This window comes from Rissa tridactyla, chromosome 7, assembly GCF_028500815.1.
Source record: "Rissa tridactyla isolate bRisTri1 chromosome 7, bRisTri1.patW.cur.20221130, whole genome shotgun sequence".
Taxonomy (NCBI): Eukaryota; Metazoa; Chordata; class Aves; order Charadriiformes; family Laridae; genus Rissa; species Rissa tridactyla.
Genome location: NC_071472.1, coordinates 10,161,304 through 10,181,300, shown reverse-complemented (window position 1 = coordinate 10,181,300; position 19,997 = coordinate 10,161,304). Strand labels below are relative to the sequence as shown.

General features: G+C 37.5%; 1 protein-coding gene across 2 annotated transcripts in view; it reads left to right on the top strand.

Moving 5' to 3' along the window:
• The window catches only part of CCDC93 (coiled-coil domain containing 93), a 51,726-nt gene that overhangs the window by 17,627 nt on the left and 14,102 nt on the right, over nucleotides 1-19,997 (top strand). For both annotated transcript variants that reach the window (XM_054209198.1, XM_054209199.1), the window contains exons 8-18: nucleotides 1,291-1,330; nucleotides 2,779-2,871; nucleotides 3,349-3,399; nucleotides 4,487-4,573; nucleotides 9,221-9,337; nucleotides 13,346-13,408; nucleotides 13,600-13,673; nucleotides 14,244-14,325; nucleotides 15,684-15,755; nucleotides 16,837-16,908; nucleotides 17,173-17,281. In XM_054209198.1, coding sequence (XP_054065173.1) covers nucleotides 1,291-1,330; nucleotides 2,779-2,871; nucleotides 3,349-3,399; nucleotides 4,487-4,573; nucleotides 9,221-9,337; nucleotides 13,346-13,408; nucleotides 13,600-13,673; nucleotides 14,244-14,325; nucleotides 15,684-15,755; nucleotides 16,837-16,908; nucleotides 17,173-17,281 — 860 coding nt within the window. The remainder of the gene's footprint in view (nucleotides 1-1,290; nucleotides 1,331-2,778; nucleotides 2,872-3,348; nucleotides 3,400-4,486; nucleotides 4,574-9,220; nucleotides 9,338-13,345; nucleotides 13,409-13,599; nucleotides 13,674-14,243; nucleotides 14,326-15,683; nucleotides 15,756-16,836; nucleotides 16,909-17,172; nucleotides 17,282-19,997) is intronic.

Sequence of the window (19,997 nt, the reverse complement as noted above, 5' to 3'; positions counted from 1 at the left end):
GGCAGGAGTTTGGCTTGAGAGCGGAGTGATGCCAGTGAGAGTCTTTCCACGCAGTTGCATAGTCTGTTTCAGCCGAGGGCTTTCAGTGCCACTTCTTTGCATATTATCAATCAGTTATCAGCAAAGGGGGGTTCCTGTAACAGATGTGAAATGTTAAGCCTGGGAGACAACTAGGTTCTCTGTTGATGTAAGTGATGTTTAAGTTTTTGTTATTGCTGTTCTGGTGCAGTTCATTACTTGGATGCAATTATCTGTGCAAAAATAAAGTTGTGCGCCTACAGAAAGCGAGAACAGGTATACCATAGTGGCAATACTAATTACAAATGCTTTTATGCCCATACAACTTTATGCGCATTCTCTGGGAGAGTAGTGCTTGCTCTGCCACATTCTTTGTACTGCAAAGCTTCAAAATGCAGACAGAATTTAAGATTAGGGAGTTCTCGAAAACTTGGTGTTATGCTGCGATAAAATATGACTGAATTTACCTCTTAAGTATGAGTGGTGAGTAAATGAACCACTGTTGACAATTGATACTGCTGCTGAGAATTACTTTTAACCATAAAAGGCTTGTAAATAGTCCTGCTTCTGCAGTAGTTAAGAAATTAAACAGTCGTAGCTGTTAGTTAGGAGCATCACTTCTTTTCATACCTATGTATGTGCTGGGTTTAGTGTTTTGCAGTACTGAAGGTGATTGCTTCCTCATATCTAAACTTTCTTTCTACCATTTTTTGCTTTGAGGTGGTAATACTTCTAAACTAACAACATAACTCAAATGTAAATTTTTCATTTCCCTCAAAAAAACAGAAGTAAAAAAAGTTTATTTAAGTATATATTTAAAGCTCCGAATGGCATGCTTCAGAAAGAAATCGAAGATTGATCAGAGCACATGAGCATGAATGTTTTTCTGGGGGAGTTGAGATTGCACTGACAACTTCCTGAGGCCTTTCCAGAATTGAGAAGTATATAGCTACTAGCTGAGGATTAACTTCCAAATGGAAAGAGAGTATTGCTTTTTCCTTTCATGAGCTTTACATGACAAAATTTTATGAACAGTCTAGATTTGCAAATCATAGTGGAGTAGATAGAGCTGAGATTATTCTGTAAATACACTGCAGTACCTGCTTATTTAGTTTATTTGAGGCATTCCAAAACTAATGGGAACCTGGCTGTTGGTTTTATTAAATGATTCCCTTTCAGTGCATTTCTTTCATTGAAAAACGATAGAAACAATTTATTTGTGGAAGCTGTAAACAACAATCTATTTCTTTCATGTTACTATTGTTTTTTTAGGAGATATGGATTTAGCAGACAAGGAGGGAAAACAGAACAGGTAAAAATGTACTAATTTTAAATATTCGTATTGTGGGATGAATTGCATTGTTTTTGTTGGAGTGCTGGTTACTGTAGGAAGTTAAAGGAATACAACAGAATAAACAGCTATAACTTCTATTATTACCACCTCTTAAAAATGGCTACCTGGAACTTAAAATCTGCATGCAGTGAAAGGTGCAATTGATTACTATCTCCTTTTTTAAAGCATTTTTTAAAGCATCTGTACTCAAAGATCACATTCTGCAAACATTTTTCGCTTAGAGGTTGGGTGTTTCATTTGTTTTCTTTTTTTAATGTGAGGTAATGAACATATCCTGTCTGGATAATGAGTATCTTTTAACCAAGTGTCCCATGATGTGATCATTAGAGTTTTTTTTCCCTTTTCTTAAAGAACCATTCAGCTTGTTAAGAAATTCTGTAGGCATTTATTACAAAACAGGTTATTTAATGTGATAGAGGAACATGATACCATGCCATAAATCATTCATAAAGCATCTTGAAAAGTAGAATCCTTGCTGTGCTTCTGATGATTCTGGAATCATAAAACATCCTGGTCGGAGTATTTGCAGTTTTGTTATTTCAGTGCAGATACTACTTTGGCTACAAGCTTTTATTACAGGCAGAGCTAATGAAGAAGTGCATTTAAGCGTGTCATGGACCCAGCAATACACTAAGTACATTAAGGTTGCCCTTCTTCATTATCTCAATATTTCGTGTACAAATTTAGCCTTTACATTTTATAAATCTTTGGTGTACTTCTTTTTTTTCCCCCTCAAACTAACTGCCAGGCTACAGTCAAGTTTATAGAGTTCTTTTTTTTTTTTCTTCAAATATTTTATTGCCTTTGGAATATTGTATATTAGAAGGTCATCATGTTTGTTGTGTGGCCTGAGTCACCAGTAAGGCAGAAGTGGAAGATTAAATAGTCAGGTTAGTGGTGCAATAGAGTGACCTAGAAATTTAGTTTGTCTGTCACCAGGTCTCATTATTTTAGTGGTACAAATTCTTCTGACTGGACTAGGAAATTTTACACTTTTTTATGTTGTATGATTGTTATGCCAATATTAAATTATATTAAGTTGCGAAAAATGATTTATGTAAAAAAAGATATAAATAAATATCAGCCTTTTCCTATAGAGCAGACATCATATTCTGGGGTATCCAGTTGTCTTGTGATGTTGATAGTTCTTAGAACTTTGTGGAATAAGGCGTCTCTGCACCAGATGTGTCCATAGCAAGCCAGAGACAGTCTTGAACAGCTGAAGTACTTATGAAGCCAGTGAGGCTTACATCTCAGTTGGCATGAGTTGGAAGGAGAGGATGTTCCCGTAGCTAACGTATTCATAAAAACAGAACAGCTATATTCCCGTTTTCTCCTTGTTACGTTTCTTAATACTTCAGATTACTGGAACTAGATACAATATTGTCTTAATTTTTCTTTTAAAGGCTGAAGATAAAAAAATTGTGCTACCTCCAGGGCTTGCAGCAGCAGGAAAAGCTGAGCCGTGTGATGAAGATGACCTTCAGGCTGCTGAAGAGGTGTGCCATACACGTAGTAGGCATGGATGTTATTAACTTGGGGACAGGGCAGCAGTTACCACTGCCCAGTCCTTCTCTGCGAGAAGGAGAATTTCCATGCTTAGCTGAAGTGGGAGTTGCTTCCCGCAGGAGAGTATGGAACCTGAAATTGATGCACAAACTTAAATGTTTGTTGATATTTAATGCAGAAAAAATCAACTTTTGGGTTGGAATCCGAGCATGTTTAAGCGGTCAGTTTTCGGTTGATAGTCGGAGGTGAATACTCTGAGTGAAGCTGTACTCTTATAAGGAATCTTCCTTTATTTGATAACTTCTGCCACCTCTTCTTTAACTTTCATAGACTTACTGTCCCATTACATACATTAAAATACACGTTGTATGATACTAATAGTATACGTGTGTCCCTGTCACTGGGCAGAAATAAGTTAAATAATAAAAGATAAATGTTTATGTGTAATTCCTCATATTTTGCCCTAGCTTCGCATTAAAACTCTGATGACTGGAATGGCTGCAATGGCAACAGAAGAGGTAATAAGCATTTAAAACTGATACAGCTTTGTTTAACTTGTGGTTCGTTATGGCAATTTTTCCTAAAATTGGAATAATGGTGAGTCTGAAGTCTTGGAATGGCTGCATTTAAATTTTCATGAAGGGAGCGTGAGAAAAGATGGTTGAATTAGAAAGACAGTAATTTTTACGAGGCTGATAACTTAATCATTTGCCTTGAAATGACCAAAGCAATACAAATAAGTGCCTCTTTCAAATGGTTTCTACAAGGAGAATTTCAGGGGAAAGACAACACGGTGCAGCTACCCAAGACGCGGTATGATCTTACTTTATTCATCTTGTGAAGATAGCCAGAGGAGTAATCGTTTTGCTGGGGAGAGTGGAGGAAAATTGTATGCATTTCAAGGTGTTTTTCAAAGCACTGATAAATATTTATAAACAACACCATCAGTGTAAGACTGAAAATACTGGATATGTATGCTGTTTTAAAATTCTTAATTGGTTGTAGTCAATGATATAATGGAACCTTTAGGCTGTTATAATTTTGAAAATTCCTACATTTTGATTTTTGGCTGACAGGACTGGGAAAGAGATTCAGTTGTTAAACATTGTTTCTGTTTATGCTGAAGTCACAAGAAAAAGTAGTAATTAGTCTAGTCTCAAAGTTGATTGACGTGCTTTCTACTGAAATGCACTGTAGAATGCACTTGTACTTGAAGATTGTTTTTCTACATGCATCCAGTTTGAAAGGTGTATTCTTTCACACGGCTGCATTGTTACCGTTTGGCTCAAAATGTGGTCTAAAAGTGAGTTTCATTACTGTGCATGCAAAATTCAGTATACAGAATAAAATTTGAATTCAGATTTCCAAAAAATTTACTTCAAATTACCAATGTTGCTTTCTAAAAGGATGTAAGCGAGAAATTTCCATTAGTGAAGGTTTTTTTTGGGGGGTGGGGTGGAATGTTTCTTGGTCTTAAAAAATTAGAGATTTTTAGCCAGTGTAAAGGTTTTGCACGTTTCTGTTAGAATTAGAGCTTGGGGAAATTGCCATGGAAAAAGCACAGGCAGTTCCAAAACTCCAAGCATTTTCTTGACATAATTGCAGGGCAAGTTGACAGCGAGCACAGTTGGCCAGATTGTTGGACTCCAGTCAGATGAGATCAAGCAAATAGTGTCAGAATACGCTGAAAAGGTAAGTGTGTTACCTGATTACGTTTTACCAACACATGTTTGATAGCTTGTTAATTTAGGCCTTAAGCTTCCAACTTAATTGCCTTGATTGTCTTGAAACACTGTTTCATATGGGTAACAGCACAGTTGGGATTCATGAAGGTGTTTTAATGAGATTTAACGTGCACAAGCTTTTGGTATGACAGCATGTATTCCTGAATTGCATTCATGAATAGTTCGGGTTTAAGCTCTTGCTTAAATGTTTTCATGAATAAAGAAGGACTTGGGTTGATACCTGTTCGAACCAGAGACCTAAACTCTTAATGTATTTTAAAATATTCAGTGTTAAGCACAGAAATACAGTTTTGTGGGCCTGCACAGAGAAAAATCTAGGCCTCTTCCACTCTTACACTGGGATCTTACTTGCAGTGGGCTCCAATTATCAGTCATGCCCTGGATCTCTTATTCTGAATCTAGTATCATCAAACCCAAACCTTTGTTGCTTTTAGAAGTCAAGGCAATTAACTGTGTATATTAGCTCCATTTATTGTGTTCAACTGTGATTGTTTTTACAGTAATGTGAAAAGAAAATCTGCCTCTTCAAGCAATTAATACATACAATACATCACTGCCAGATATGAGTTATAGGTCGCTCTTATTTGTCCAATAGTCTTCTCATATTTCTTCCTTTTTGTTGACACATATGAGGTATGGAGCTTTCCCATTTGGGAGATAAACCCTATAACTCAACAGAGTCTGTAGCAAATTCTTGGCCTTTCTTTATTATAAAGGATTGGAAGACCAGAAGCCCAAGCGTCATATTTCAATGTTACATTTCTTCTGTTCTGAGAGAAGGCAGCAGGACCTTGACTATTACAGTAGAACAATGATTAATACTCTGGAAAGTAAGAACTGATTCAAGTCAAACCAAAAATATATCGCTTTTCGAATCTATTGGATGTGACAAAAAAAATAATTTCTGTGTGTGCATGCATGTACCAGAAAAAGAGAATACAGGATGTTATCGAACAGTTTATTGATGCATCAGCATTGTTTGGATACAGTTCTAATAGTTTTAACCCCTTGTAACTATACATAGTCTGAAGAGCACAGCAGTACTTATTTGTCTGTCAGTCTTAATAGAATTCCTGGGCCCAGTGAAGATAGCTGGCAAACAAAATTCTACACCTGATGTTGCTATGTGCCAGGGCCTTTCTTACAAGATGGTATTTTTGCAGAAGATGAATGCAGTTTTCTGCATTAGCCACTCCTTTCTGCTGCTGTGTTAACTTGTTGAGTAAACTGGATGGAAGATTCTAGTGTCATTCCTCACTTTCTAAAAGTCCTGGCAGAAAATTATTAATGTGGCTTTTATCTGCCTATTCATCACCAGCTTTTGAAGGCCAATTATACAAAGTAGCTTTTGATTTTACTGTGTTAGAAGGATTATTCCTCTGAGAATTTGCAAGTATCGACATATGTAACAAGAGGTTTTGCTAGTAGAATAGGACGAAAAGCTCATTCCCTTGTAAAGTGAGAGAATGAATAAAACTGGAGAAGACTGCTGTCTCAAAACTACCCCCTTCAAAAATGCCCGAAGGAGAATCCTCTTCAACAGTTTTAAATGCGGTTTGACAGTTGCTTACAGCTGAAGAAGTTGACTCAGCATATTTCTGGACTTCTGGAATCTTACATCGGAGATTACTATGCACGCTACGCAGTCAGTTGAAGTAACATAAAATAAACATTTCAACCATTTAGCAAGGAGTGTTGTTAGTAAAGGAGTGTTGTTCAAGGAAGATACTAATTGGATGTTTTTGTTTTGTTTTTGGAAATCCTGAAAGATAAGATGAGATGCAGTGATTTTTATCTTTGGGTTCCTGAGCCCTGGGGAAACTGTCAAGGAAAAATGATGACAAATTACATTGGAATGACTGCTAAAGATCTAAGTCAAACTTGACTGAAAACAGATTTGAGCTGCTATGGGGCTGGAGATTGTTTTTGTTTTCCCAAAGGACTCCAGACAGTGAACATCAAACTGAGGCGACTATGTTGGGGTTAGTCACAGACCTAAACCTCTGAAGTCTATTTACTAGTAGGAGATGGTTGAACATGAAGAGATGAAAATGAAATTATTTACTGCTAAAATTTTGTATCATTGTACAGAGGCTCTTCTTTTTTCTTTTTTTTTTTTTTAAGAATGTGGAGTTCTGTAGACTAATGATTGAATTCTCTTTCTTTAATTATTGGACTAATGTGTGTGAGAGAATCTCATTACAACGAATAACATTAATTGCATATATTTCCTTCCTCCTTCCCATTTAAAACTTACATGTGAACAGTGGGAGGCAGGCTCTTAAAGCCTAGAATTAGCCATTTATTTTGCCTAGCAGTTTTTGAGCTGCCATAGATTAATGATCCTCATGCGTAATTAATATGCTGTTTTAACTTAACAAATACTGTCATAGAAAATGAGGCTACTAAGATTTCTTGTTTAACTTGTTTATTTGAATTGGCTACATCGTTTTAGGGCAGTTGAGCAGGGAATGGGGAGGAATGCAGAAGTGAGTCTACACCTGTCAGTGGTGGGGATAATGTGTGTTAACAGAACAATTAAAAGATGTATCCGTGTATCCCTTTTTGTCACATGTAATTGAAGTTCTTGTTTTGAGGTAGAGATGCTAGTGCTCAGATACAGCTTTCTTAAATTACGTTCAACAGGGAACTGCTATTTCAGTCTAGTAAGAGACCAGGTAACAACAGTAGTGTCAGAAGAAAATTAGCTTCTATAATTTGTGCTGTTGTCCTCCTGTGGTGAAAGATGCATTTTTCTCCACAAATTGGAACCCAATTCCTCAGTAACTTTAAAGCAGTAGTGTTGCTGCAGAGCATTTGACTGCACGAGGTTTAAGCCTAGCTTTTTCATTTGCAGACCAGAAGGATTTTTCTGCAGAAACCTCTGAGTTACAGTGATGGTTATTTCCCCTTTTCAAAAAGCAAGCTTTAACAGCCCATTTCTTGAGACATGACCTCTGCTTTATGCCAAAGCTGTACTGTATGGGTTGCTACTATTTTTGCAATATCAGTCCCAAACTGGTTTAGCTCACGTTTCTTTTTCTTGCATTTCCAGTTTTCTTGATTTGCATGTTACGCATATTAGGTAGGCTAATCGTACAGTGAGAATGATGGGTCTTAGAATGCATGACGTGATGAGAGAATGTGATTTGGCTAAATAATAAGATGAATAAGTAGTTTTGAGTGTGTGTTTGTTGAATAGTTTAGTGTTACAGGTGTTGTTTAGACACATTTTTCCTTTCCTAACAAATGGAAAGAAAGTATGTGAATTATTGGGATATCAGAATTGGTCTTTTCTTGCTGTAGATGTATAAGCATAACAAGTCATTTAAGCGGCTCTTTAATATGAATAACATAGAAAATGGGAAAGAGGAAGACAGGTTTTGCCTCTTGTTTTCGTTTAAACTTAAGCTGTTAATGAAGACCTACTGACCCACCTGCCTAGAGTGGATACCAGGAGCAAATACAAGTCAGGAGTGTTTCACACTTCTGGTAACATTTTTGCTAATCGTACATTGTACTGGTTGTCTACATTTTGTAATTTCAAAAAGCACTTAGTATTGAAGTCTTTGACAGACTCTGAAAATTAGCACCTGAAGTAGTTGAAAATTAACTTTTTTCTAATGTAAAATTGGAAAATGGATGAACTGGAAAAGTAGTCTGAGTGCATGAAGCAAATTACCAAAACAGGTGTATGCAAATATTAAAGTGAGGACTTTCAAAGATGCAAATAATGTTTAGGCACATAATCACTTAGGCGCCTAGCTATCACTGATTTTTAATATTTATTTTTTTTTTGTCTACTGCAAATATACAATTTTTACTGTAAATGTTATTCCTGATAAAGAATGTTTCTGGCAGCTTTCCTCTCACAATTCAGAGAGAACCGGAGACTGGATCCAGATTGCTGTCTTCATTATGTATTTATGAGACACTTTCTTGGCAATGCATGCTGGATCCAGTGGTTTTCAAAGACTGGTGTCCACAGCGGGCGTGCGCGCGCGTACACACACACGCAAAGAACAGCTTAGAGTGGTAAATGTATCTACCACGCTGAGTATGTCATTGTCATTCAGCAGAAAGATGCATCAAAGCCAGTATTTCAGAATCTAAATACACAAATTTTCAAGGTCTTTGAAAGTTCTGGATCTACTTATTGGGGTATGGAGCATCTCTGAGTCAACAAGTTCAGTAAATACCACTGCTTAAGGTGTTTTTTAGCATTGGTTGTATTTTTTTATGTTTAGGAACTCTACCAGGTTTAACTGTAATGCTGATGCAAAAAAATTATATTTTTTTTCCTAGTATAATGTAGTATTTTCCACCTGTCCCAGGGCATCTGACTGTATTTTTAGCTTACTTTATCTGTTACCTTTGGGATGCAATTCAGTTGTCCAGGGATGCAATTCAGTTGTCCAGCCGCTTCCTTATCTTGCTGCGAGGTAAATCAGTAAGTCATTCTTTCTGTTGGATAGTGGGACACAGTTCTTGATAAGGGATATCAGAGGTGTGTCCCACTTTGGCATTTGAGCTCCTGAAGAAGTAAAAAGTAATGGCAGGAGGTCCAACAGGCTGCTGTTATTGTTTGTTTTAGCAATCTGAGCTTTCCTCTGAGGAGCGACCAGAAAGGCTTGGAGCTGCCCAACAACATAGAAGGAAGGTGGCATCTCTGAATAAGCAGATTTTGCAAAAAACTAAACTCCTGGAAGAGGTAAGTATTGTGTGTGTAATAAAAAAGAAAACATTGATAAATATGGTTGATCACAAAGTTTTTGCCATCTAGAAAAGATTTACAAGCTATCTTCTGTACCAGCAATTTGTCATGCCGAACATTCATCTCTGCATGTCTTGCTTGCACATTTATTACTAAGACAATGTGGCTGGTTTTATATTAAAAATCGTATAGCCCTCTGTGAGGAGGGCGTGGGCTAATCAAAACATGTTTTTCCTTTTTTATTTGCATATCTCTCTTGGAGAAAAACAGAGAGAGTATCTCCATTTGGCATGGTAGCCATAGTGTTGAATGGGCTCTCTTCACAGTTTCAAGAAACAGTTCAGGAAGTTACTCTAAAATATGTTACAAATTATTTTTTTATCACTTCCTGTGCTTTTATACGAGCCAGCTTGTCTCACTGACTATAGTGGGTTTTTTGCTTGTTGTTTGGAGGTGTTTTTTCACGATCGCTGCTTAGTTCACATCTTCACGTTTGTTTTAGGAGGGAAAGGCTTTTGAATTTGTGACTGATGTTGTGTTCCTATCTATAAGTAAGAGCAAGAACCACCATTCCTGTTTTTCAACCTACTCATGCTATTGCTATTTAAACTCAGAAAAGTGGAAAAGCTGTGCCATTAATGAAATGCTGCTTTTAATTATGCATACAGCTGTAATCAGCACCATGCCATCTTTAGCTTGCAGAATCTGATGAAAACATATTGCATCAGAGTCAGTAATTGGAAGAGCTTGCCAAAAACCAAATAGTACTTGAGGAAGAATTCTTGCTGATGACTTGTGTGGTTGATACTCTGTCAAGTACAGCACCGCTCCAGCAGCTTTCATCTGGTTTTTGTTTTGTTTTGCTCTGCTCCTGTCAGTAACGTGTTAACCCCTTACATCTTAATGGGTTTTACCTATTAAATGTTGAGGGTACAGGGACTTTGAAAGACAGGTGTCTGTATGGCACGTTTTATGAGACAGTGATATCTCCAGTCTTACAAACAGCAGAGGTGAAAGAATTGTAGCTTTGAGACCTCTACCTACTATGCTATAACTATGGCAGCACTACACTTTAAACCTTCCTGCTCAGCCACTTACTGGACCTGACTTTTTTTAATTTTTTTTTTTTTAAATGAGAATTATATAGTCTCTAACAGTGCAATAAAGTCTTTTATTTATCCCTTCAAAACTTAAATCTCCTTTCAGTAAAGCATATGCTGTGAACCATTTGTTTTGAAAGCTCTGACTAGCATTCAAGTAATACTAAGTTTAAATAAAGCTATAGAAATAAAAGTTATGCGCAAAAAAATGGAATGACTAATTGCCTATCCTGTTCTTTGTTTCTCCCTTCTATTTTTTCCGAGTTTAATAAAAAGCTTTGTGAAGAATGGGTACAGGTTCTCCTTAATGTATTTTTCACAAAAAAAGGACTTTCAAAGGATAGAGTATGACAGTATTTTAACTGGTAAATATTAGAATGCATTTCCTTTAGAACATGCTGAATTAGTTTCCCTCTTAAACTGATGCATTTCTGGTTTTGTGTCTGGCATGCTCCATCTGTTCAAAAATAGCATTTTTTCATAGCCAATAACACTATAATTATTTGCACTGTATGTTGAATGTGAACTATGTCTGTCACAATTCCTCTCCATTCTAGAGTGAAATATTTGAAAGTATTATAATATATTACAATTATGATATACTGAAATTAATTATACTTCTTTTTACTTGACTTTGTATTCTTTTAACCCTTTGGGAATACACATTTTCCATATCTGCTTATGTCAAATAATAACTTTCGTGCCCTGTCAAAATGTTGGCTGCTAGTTAAAAAATATTGACAATACGTGGCATTTAAATGCAGGCTGAAGTGTCAGGCTTTCAAAATCATAATATGAGTTTACAGACAGATAAATCCTGCCTGAATTCCCATGTTGGCTTGAGGGTTTTTCCTGAAGTAGAAACGTAAATTGCAGAATGAGATCTTTGGAATTTCAAAAGTGGGGAAAGGAAGAGGATTTTCACTGTATCCTAAGTCATTGCAGTATGTTTCTATCGCATTTTAATTCTTCCTTTAAACCATGAAGGCTATGAGACAAATACGTGTGAAGAGAGACGGAGATTTGGTGCATGTATTTTGAGTAGTGCAGAGACCGATGCAGGCGCTTTCAGCATCCCCTCTGAGCAAGCAGGTTGCAAAGATAAGAAGGTTTTTTGTCATGACTGGCAACAGTTTAGCGCTGCCCTATGACACGAGAGGGGAGGTTTGCTCAGGTTTAAGGATTTTCTAATACAGTTCTACAGATTTTGAACAAATGCTCCCATCTGTCTGCAGTTTTTCTGCAGGCAGTATGTAGAGATAATGGAGGCGTGCTCAGTTTGGATGTATAGACGCTAGAATGCTCCGCCACAGCCTTTGCATTGTGAGGAGAGTTTGCGTTCTTGGAGGCAGTTAGCTCAAATTTAATTTTGGAGAGGACAGCCTAGGTACAATTGCATAGTAAGAGTGGCGTTAGGAAACCACAACAGCTAGCTCAGGTTTCAAAAAATTAAAATCTTCACTATTGCACTAGCACGCTTCTCAGGCCACCCTGTTTCCATGACCTTTTCTGCCTAGCTGAGTGGTAAGACAGGCTGGCAAACAAGCTGAGCAGTTGTGGGGGGCTTTTGTGGGTATTTGTGTTGTGCCATTATGGTCTGGAAAGCAGAAAGGATCAGCCAGTATCTGTATGCAGCCTCAATGAGTGACATGTTCAAAAGCATTTTTTTTCTGGAGCAGATGGCTCTTATATTCAACAGAATTGTAGCGTGGTGGGGCTGCTGATTTAGTAATACAGAATATGCCTGTAACTTGATATATGTTGAGTGGATTACATTTTCATGTCTGGTGCAAGTGATTTCCTTTACCAGTTTCCCTAGCGTGTGAGTGAATGAACGTATGTGCTCGTTTTCCACACACTGCTGAGAGGAGGAAAGCAGTCTGGGGTGGGGAGGAGACAGGATTGTAAACCACACAAAATTGAGAGAGTCCTTACTTCACTACAGATTTGCTTTTAACTGCCAAAAAACCTCCGTAATCCACAGCAAAACTTAAGTGTTTTCTAAATCTGTTGTCATGCTGTTTGCCATTTTAACAGTTGAGGGGCCTTTAATTCTGTGTTGCTTATTTGCAATACGTAACAGTCTCCCTGCTTTGTTTTTATGTGGAAAATGAGTGCTGACAGCTATAAGCTAAATATAATCCTTTTAACACTTTAGTAAAGTAAAAATTTCCTGGTTGAATTTTTTTGTTTGGTTGGTTGGTTTTTTGGGGTGTTGGTTTTTTTTTTTTTTTGCCACTTGGCACCTACAGCTTTTGAAGGGTGAGGTAGAAGTGACAATGAAATCCGGGACAGTCAAGACCCCCCTTTTAAAAAATGTTTGTGAAGTTCTGGCTTCAATACTGCTATAAGTTTCAGCAAAAGTTCTCCTAACAAATAGTTCCTCAATCTTTATGTCAATTTTCATGAGGTGTGGATTGCAGTCTTAAATGATAAATTTTTTTTTTATCTATTTTTTCAGTCTATTGGTGAATTATCGGTAAAAAATATTTTTCTTGAATCGCCGTAACTTATTTGGAGAAGTACAAAATGGAACTCTCTTCTTAGCTTTGTGTGAAACTAAGCCAGTGTAATCGGGCTGAATAACTGAGCAATTTAGCAGAGATTCTGTCCGATAAATTACCATTCTGTTGGCATCCATTTTGCAAAAGCTGCTGTTTATTCTGGAATCTGATACATCTAGAAGGTCAGGTGGAATATGTTTGCTGTTATTAATTAAATATTCAATGACAGTTCTTGCAAGCAAACGCTCTCGGAGTAGATGACAAGAGAAGAAAATGTTTGTGATGCTTGGCCTATTGTTTAGTAGACAGTCATTATTAACAACTCAAATATTGTTGTTCTCCACTACAGATTAATTAGCGTGAATATAGAATCAAACTCTTCTCTTTCTCTTTCATAATAGTTGCAAGCTAAATGTGCTGATCTGCAGGCAAAATGTACTGAAGCAAAAAAGACTTTAAGCGAGGTAATCTTCCTTTGTTTTTCTGTGCACTAATCAAATCGTTTTTGAGAAGTTTGGTTTGCGGAGGGATGTATTAAATGGTGAAGCTGTTTGACAACTTACCTCACTGTTGCCGTGATGTGGGAAAGCTGAGTGCCGGGAATCATTTTATGTGTGGAAGTGTGTTTCAATTTATTATTAATTGCAACCCTTAGGTTAAGAGTTACAGTGAAAAGCTGGACAAGGAATTGGCAGCCTTAGAAACCATAGAATCCCAAGCAGATTCTAGGTAAGTTTCTTCCTTTGTGACCTTTGAAATTCTGAAAAATTACGGTTTTTAAATGAGTCATTCAATGTTTCTTGTTTTTTTTTTTCAATCTTAACAAATAACTAGAATTAAAAAATTAAACAATTCTCCAGCTTGCTTTCCAAAGACAGGAAAATATTGTCATACTATTCAGTCAGAATGAAAAGTGTCAATCTGCGTCAGTCTGTAGTTAAAAATAATTTTAGGTGTTTCAAGCAGAAGAACCCTAGACACATTTGACAAGTAGATGAGGCCTTCCAGATTTTATTTCCTTCGTATTTGAAACCTTCATCTCACATAAATTAAATAGGAGGCTCTCTTAAAGCTCTCACAATAACGAGGTCAGAACCTAGCAAAATCATCAAAATACTTGATCTAATTTGTTTTTAATAATCTATTTTTATCTTGACCTTGCTGTATCAGTGGTGATATTTGTGGGTTTTTTTATTTACACGTTTTTAGAACTCAGCTTGTTCTAATGTCTTTTAGTTTTCCATCTGTTTAAATTAGAAACTAAAAATCTAATGTGGTTTACTGGATCTTCAAATTTAGCATATTACAGAGTCTGCGAGCACTGGTGGCCATGAATGAAAACCTAAAAAGCCAGGAGCAAGAGTTCAAAGCACATTGTAGGGTAAGTTTTAGTTTCTTATGTAGGGATTCATTTAAAACTTGGTAAATAAGCATTATACTTGTTCCTGATTTGTCATCATGTTGTGTGTCCCTGTCTGTCATCTGTCCTGCTCCCTCATTCTCCATTTACTGGTGTTTCCAGGTTTATAGTTAATATTGTCACCAGCTTGATTTGCAGCAGAATTAGGGACAGTTGCCCGGTTCTGCAGTGTATCATATCTGTGACAGGCTGATGACCCAGAAGGTTGGAATTGGATTAACCAGAAGGACTTGGCCCCTGCCCTGAGGCAGGGAGGTGTAAGGAAGGCTGGCAATTAGCATGGCCTTCAGTGTTCTGTTGTGCCTGGGACTCTTTAGTGAAGGATAATTCCTAGACACAGAATGCCAGATTGGCCTTGTGCTGGTCGTAGTTGTGGCTCTTCTTGTTCCCATTGCCATTCTGCTGAGAGCAGAACTAAAATTTTTGAGATTTTTTTGCTGAGAGCAAAACACGCAGCTCTAAAGCTGCATTAAGGCAGCACTAAAACGCAAGTTTGAGATTGGGCTGTACTAGATCCCACCAATGCTATTCACAGCCTGAAATGGAATTGTCTCCTCTTGGATAACGCAGCCAACAGTGACCTGAGGAGAGGTACAGTGCCAGAGAGGAGAGCTTCGTGAAGGCCCCTAGCTTTGGAGCAACCCACCAAAAGAGACAAGACTGAGATGAAGCTATTGCAGTTGTCAGAGCAGGTTTCAGTTTTACTGCTTAATTACTGTGTTTTGCTGTCCTGTTTGCTGCGTTATGGACTGCATAGAAATACAATTGGAGCGAATTATTTTCATTCTCTTCTATTTAAACAAGAGTGGATGGGATTTAATAGAAGGAAAAGAAGAAAAAAGAAATAGTGCCCTGAGGCACAGACTGAGCACAGGAACCTCTTTTTCCCATACATATTCCTTTGGAAAGCTCTAAAGGATTGTAATGGAGACAACCTTGCAAGTAACTGTATGTCTGTTCAGTTTTACAAATGCTGTATGTTGCAGTCCCATGTCACCCTGTTGCTGTTGTAATATTCCTCTGCTTCCTCAGTTTAATTTTCCATGTCAGTCATTAGTTGTCTTAGCTGGATCTAGTATATTTGCAAGTAAGAAAAACATCTATTCCTGTGTTCGACAAAAGCAGACAGCTCAATGTAATGAGTAATAATGGATGCCTTACCCTTAAGCAGGGAATGCTGTTTAATCTTACAAATTTAAATACAAATGGTGTGGTCAGCTCCGCAGTTCTGTTGGGTTTATGTTGTCAAGCTTCCTGCCCTCCCGTGTTAAGAGAACAGGTCTCAATTAAAAGCAACATAAACTTTTTTTGTTTTAAAGGAAGAAATGGAGAGACTTCAACAAGATATAGAGAATTTGAAAGTCGAGGCAGTGGAAAATGGAGAGGAACAGGTAAATAGCAAATGTCTAAGTGTTTATTTTCAGTTTGTGTTTTAAAATGCTGTTTAGGTCCTCCTGACTTCTGGCACATTCTTGTAAGCATTAAAGCATCTGTTGCAATCTTTGAAAAATTCTATTCTTCACCACCGGTAAAGCTACAGTTTAGGCTAATAAACATAGAAAATAGCCATAGTATTCTTCAGTACTATGGGGCTAACTCATAGATGCTTTTGTGCCTTTTACTACTTTCTTTGTAGTACCAGAGAAGAATCTCTGGATGTTGTGTTAAGAGCAGAGCATACCTCTCAGGAAGGCACGTCTTCCTCAGAAAGCGTGTTTGTTTCAGTTGTTTTTTTTCTTAAAAGTGGATTTATTTGAAGGATGAAAGCACCAAGTTTTCAGTGGCTCAGTACATTGCATGCCACAAGCAGCTGTCAGAAGTTAGGCTTTAACACGAATGCGTCCAGACTGATGGCAATGAATAATGAATGAACAAACAAGGAAAAACTTGAATTACTTGTATTTTCAGTGGGTAAACATTTGATGCATTTATGTCTCTGAAATGAGACAGATTACGGGTTCTGTGATGATGCTGCATGAGCGCAGCAAGAAAAAATTAAAATGTAAGCCTAAATCTTAAATTTTTAAACGAGAAAAAGTTATCTTAAAGTCCACGATCCAGGAAATCTAGAACACGTGTCAGAGTTCTGTCCTCAGCTGCTGAATCAAAGTGCAAACAGTCAAACAAGGAGTAAAGACAATCTTCCGATACATAACTTCATTTAAAGTGTGATTGTTGTAAAGCAGTGGAAAAACTAGTAACAAATACTAAAATCTAAAATATCAAAAGCTTAAAAGCTAGCAAAATGCATTTGTTTACAGTAAAAGATGTCAGTTTTTTAATGCAGATATGAATCTTTTTTTAAAAAAAAAAAAAAAAAGACAAAAAACCTCCAGCAAATGGTGGTGTTATTGTGGGAGCCATTAAATGGAAGATAAACAAATACTGGGATCAAATCCTATTGGCACGTTTTTGCAACTGCAGCTCTTGTGCGACTGTAATACCCAATTGTTTTGGGTTCTCAAATTCTAGGAGCCGAATAAGATTATAGAACAGCAGTACAAAACTGAGAAAGATAAACTTCAAAAGATACGGCTGTTATTGGTGAGTAACTCTTTGTAAATTTTCTTGTACAAAATTATTGACATTTTTCTTGTCTTGTAACTACTAATACTTCTTTTTGTTGTTCTAATTTTAAAAAGTTTTTCTGTCACAAATCAATTACAAAAAACATTGACCCTCAGCCAACGCTTTTTTTTTTTTTTAAATTATTTCTTTAGTAACAAAATATTGCTGGGGGGGCTTCATCCATTTTAAGAAAAGAACAAGAAGAGGCTTTGTTTTCTCCCCTCCTAACTTTCTATTCAGGCACGAAGAAACAGAGAAATAGCCATTTTACAACGCAAGATTGATGAAGTACCCAGCCGAGCTGAGCTAACACAGTATCAGAAGAGATTTATTGAACTTTACAGTCAGGGTATGTATATCAAGCAGGAACATCCTGCTGAAGGCTAAAGCCCTGAGAGGAGGGCAATTGCATTTTGAGCGTGTAACATGTAACAACAGCACTTGCTAGTTTTGTGGTATTTTAAGGGTCTTTTGATACTCATGTTATACACCCTATTTTCAAGCCCTTATAAGCTGGCTATAAGAATTCTCCTGAGAGTGAAACGATGCGCAAGATCTCTGGACTAAATTTTGTCTGCGACATGTTCAGTCATTTAGGTTAATAACCAGTGTGTTTAGAAAGTCTTTAATTCACTTCTTACAAATGAGGCTGCTGTAAATTTGAGTCATGTGTAATTAATTGCAGTTAAGGTTAGATGGCTTTCATTGTTTTCATTGACGTGAGATATCTGCATCTGAACCAAACAACATCAAGAACTACAAAGTAAAGGCAATTTCTTGAAGGTGTTGTCCCAAAGTACGTCAAAGGGATTGTTTTCTTTCATTTTTGATTTATAAGTACCCTGCAATATCTTGGTAGGCTCAGAGTACGAATTTTCTTTATTTTTTTATGATAAAAAGTTATAAAATGGGGAAATGTGCTTGGCTGACATTTTGGATAGGTATGTGTTTGCTGTGCATGGATGGTACAGAGAATGCAAACTGAATAAAATTCTAAAGTTGTTCCATTAAACTGGTAACAGACCAGTATACTTACTGGTGTATATTTAACGTAGCTTGTGTATTAGCATAAGCTAAAATAATATCTATCCAGAAGAACTAGCTAATGTTTTAAAAATATTCTGTATTTACTAAATATGTGTGTGAACCAAGCTCTTGAAGGTTGAGTAGTTCTAAAATTGTCATCCAACTTTGATTCAAATCCCTTGCCCTTATGAGGCATCTCTGGTGACGTGGTCGTGTGCTCTCTTCCATGTGCGTTGTCTAACCCAGTGCATGGAACAGATGTACTCCTTTAGTGAGTACATCTTGATGTGCTATGCAGTTTATTTAATCAAGTCCAGCTATAAAGACAACTTTGTTGTCTTGCACTAAATTTTCTGCAGATTGTTTTCCCTGTGATGTCTAAGTGAATCCAGACAAATAATCTATGGTCAGAGCATCTGCCTGCTCAGAAGAGCAGGCTTTATCTGTGTCTGAAGTACAAAAAGATTAAGGTCAAAGAGACCTGTGCAGCTTTGGGTGTAGATTTAAGATGCTTTATATTTGATGGGACTTTGTTTTCTGGAGTGCAAAATACGTGTAGCAACTTAGGATAACACACTACTCGGTCGTGGCCGGGAACCTGCATTGTACAAGCTAAGCTTTTGGAAAAATAAGCTGAAAATTTCTAGCAAGTCCTTCTGTGAACTGTGGTATTTTTCAGAGACTTTTCATTTAGCCAGATTCAGGTGATCTTCAGAGTTGCCAAAACCTGGGTTTTATTTGAACTTTTATCCAAGGGGTGTTGGACAAGACAATCTTCAGCGATGCTTCCAACCTCAGTGATTCTGTGATTCCACACTAGAATTCTTTTAAGTTCCAATATTCCCTGCTTTGTTTTTAATCTAACTGAACCTCTTGCTTTGAAAACATTAAGCTGTGGTTTCAAGAGAATCAATGAACCACTTGGCTCCTTCTTCCTCCTCTTTCTTTGTCTGTCTTGCCTTACATGGGCTCTGATGTGTGCCTGTAAGGCTCCATGACCTGGTACAACTTTCTAACCCAATGGAAATCCTGACAAGTTTTCTTTTGGGCTGGTGCGTGGAATCCACTCACTAAAGATCTGTGACTACCAGAGCTGCTGCAAGAGAGGGAAGAGCTGCATGAAGGAAATGGTTTGGGAAAGGCCTCTTCCATTTGGTAGCAGCAAGTCCTGCAAAAAGCAAACTGATTAAGAGGGCACATCTGAAGTAAGCCTCTTGGTGATCCTTGTGTTCATGCAGTTTTTCAAGAAGCAGCCTGATTTCAGCATTTGGAAAATCTTTGTGGAACATGCTGAAAATAGTCCTTACTAATTTGTCAACCTGTCCCAGGCTTTCCTGAATTCCTGGGGGCTTTCAGGCTCCCAGAACGCAGCGTGCTTCTGGAGGCCACAGGCAGCCTGTGCAGAGCATGTGTCGCAATCACACTGTGGCCATGAGCAAGCTCTTTGGTCCCAAACATCTCGCTGCTGCAGAAGTAAACGCTGCTGGATTTCTGTCACTAAACACTGAACTTTGAGCTGTGGGTTGCTGTTGGGCTTCAGCTGGAGAACAGAATTGTACAAATCAAAAGTTGGACTTCCTTTAAAAATTTGGGTGTTTAATGATGTTGTGACGTGGGGAGGAGGTCATGCTGTCTGTAAGTGGTTCCATTCAAAAGTTTAGTCCAGCGTATCAGTTCAGGAAAGGTTTTATTTATAGATGGCAACTTGTTAGTCTTTAGAGTTTAACGTAAGGGGCATGATTTCACTCTTTCACTCAGGTTTATCTTTTTTAAGCTGTATGTTTTTTCCAGGTTCAGGATTCTAGACAGTACTTAATATAATTTTCGCCAGCTGTCCTCCTCTGTTGAACTCTTTCCCTGGGAATCAGGAATATCTTAGGTTTCCCTAGGCGCTGAAGAACTAAAGAATAGATGAACATGTAGCAGATTCGAGTACCAGCCATCATCTTATGGGCCCGAAGGGAATGCGTGTCTGAGCCTTACCGTCCCCACCGTGCTATGACCAACAGCTGCTATAATCACCTAAACCAGAAAGTATT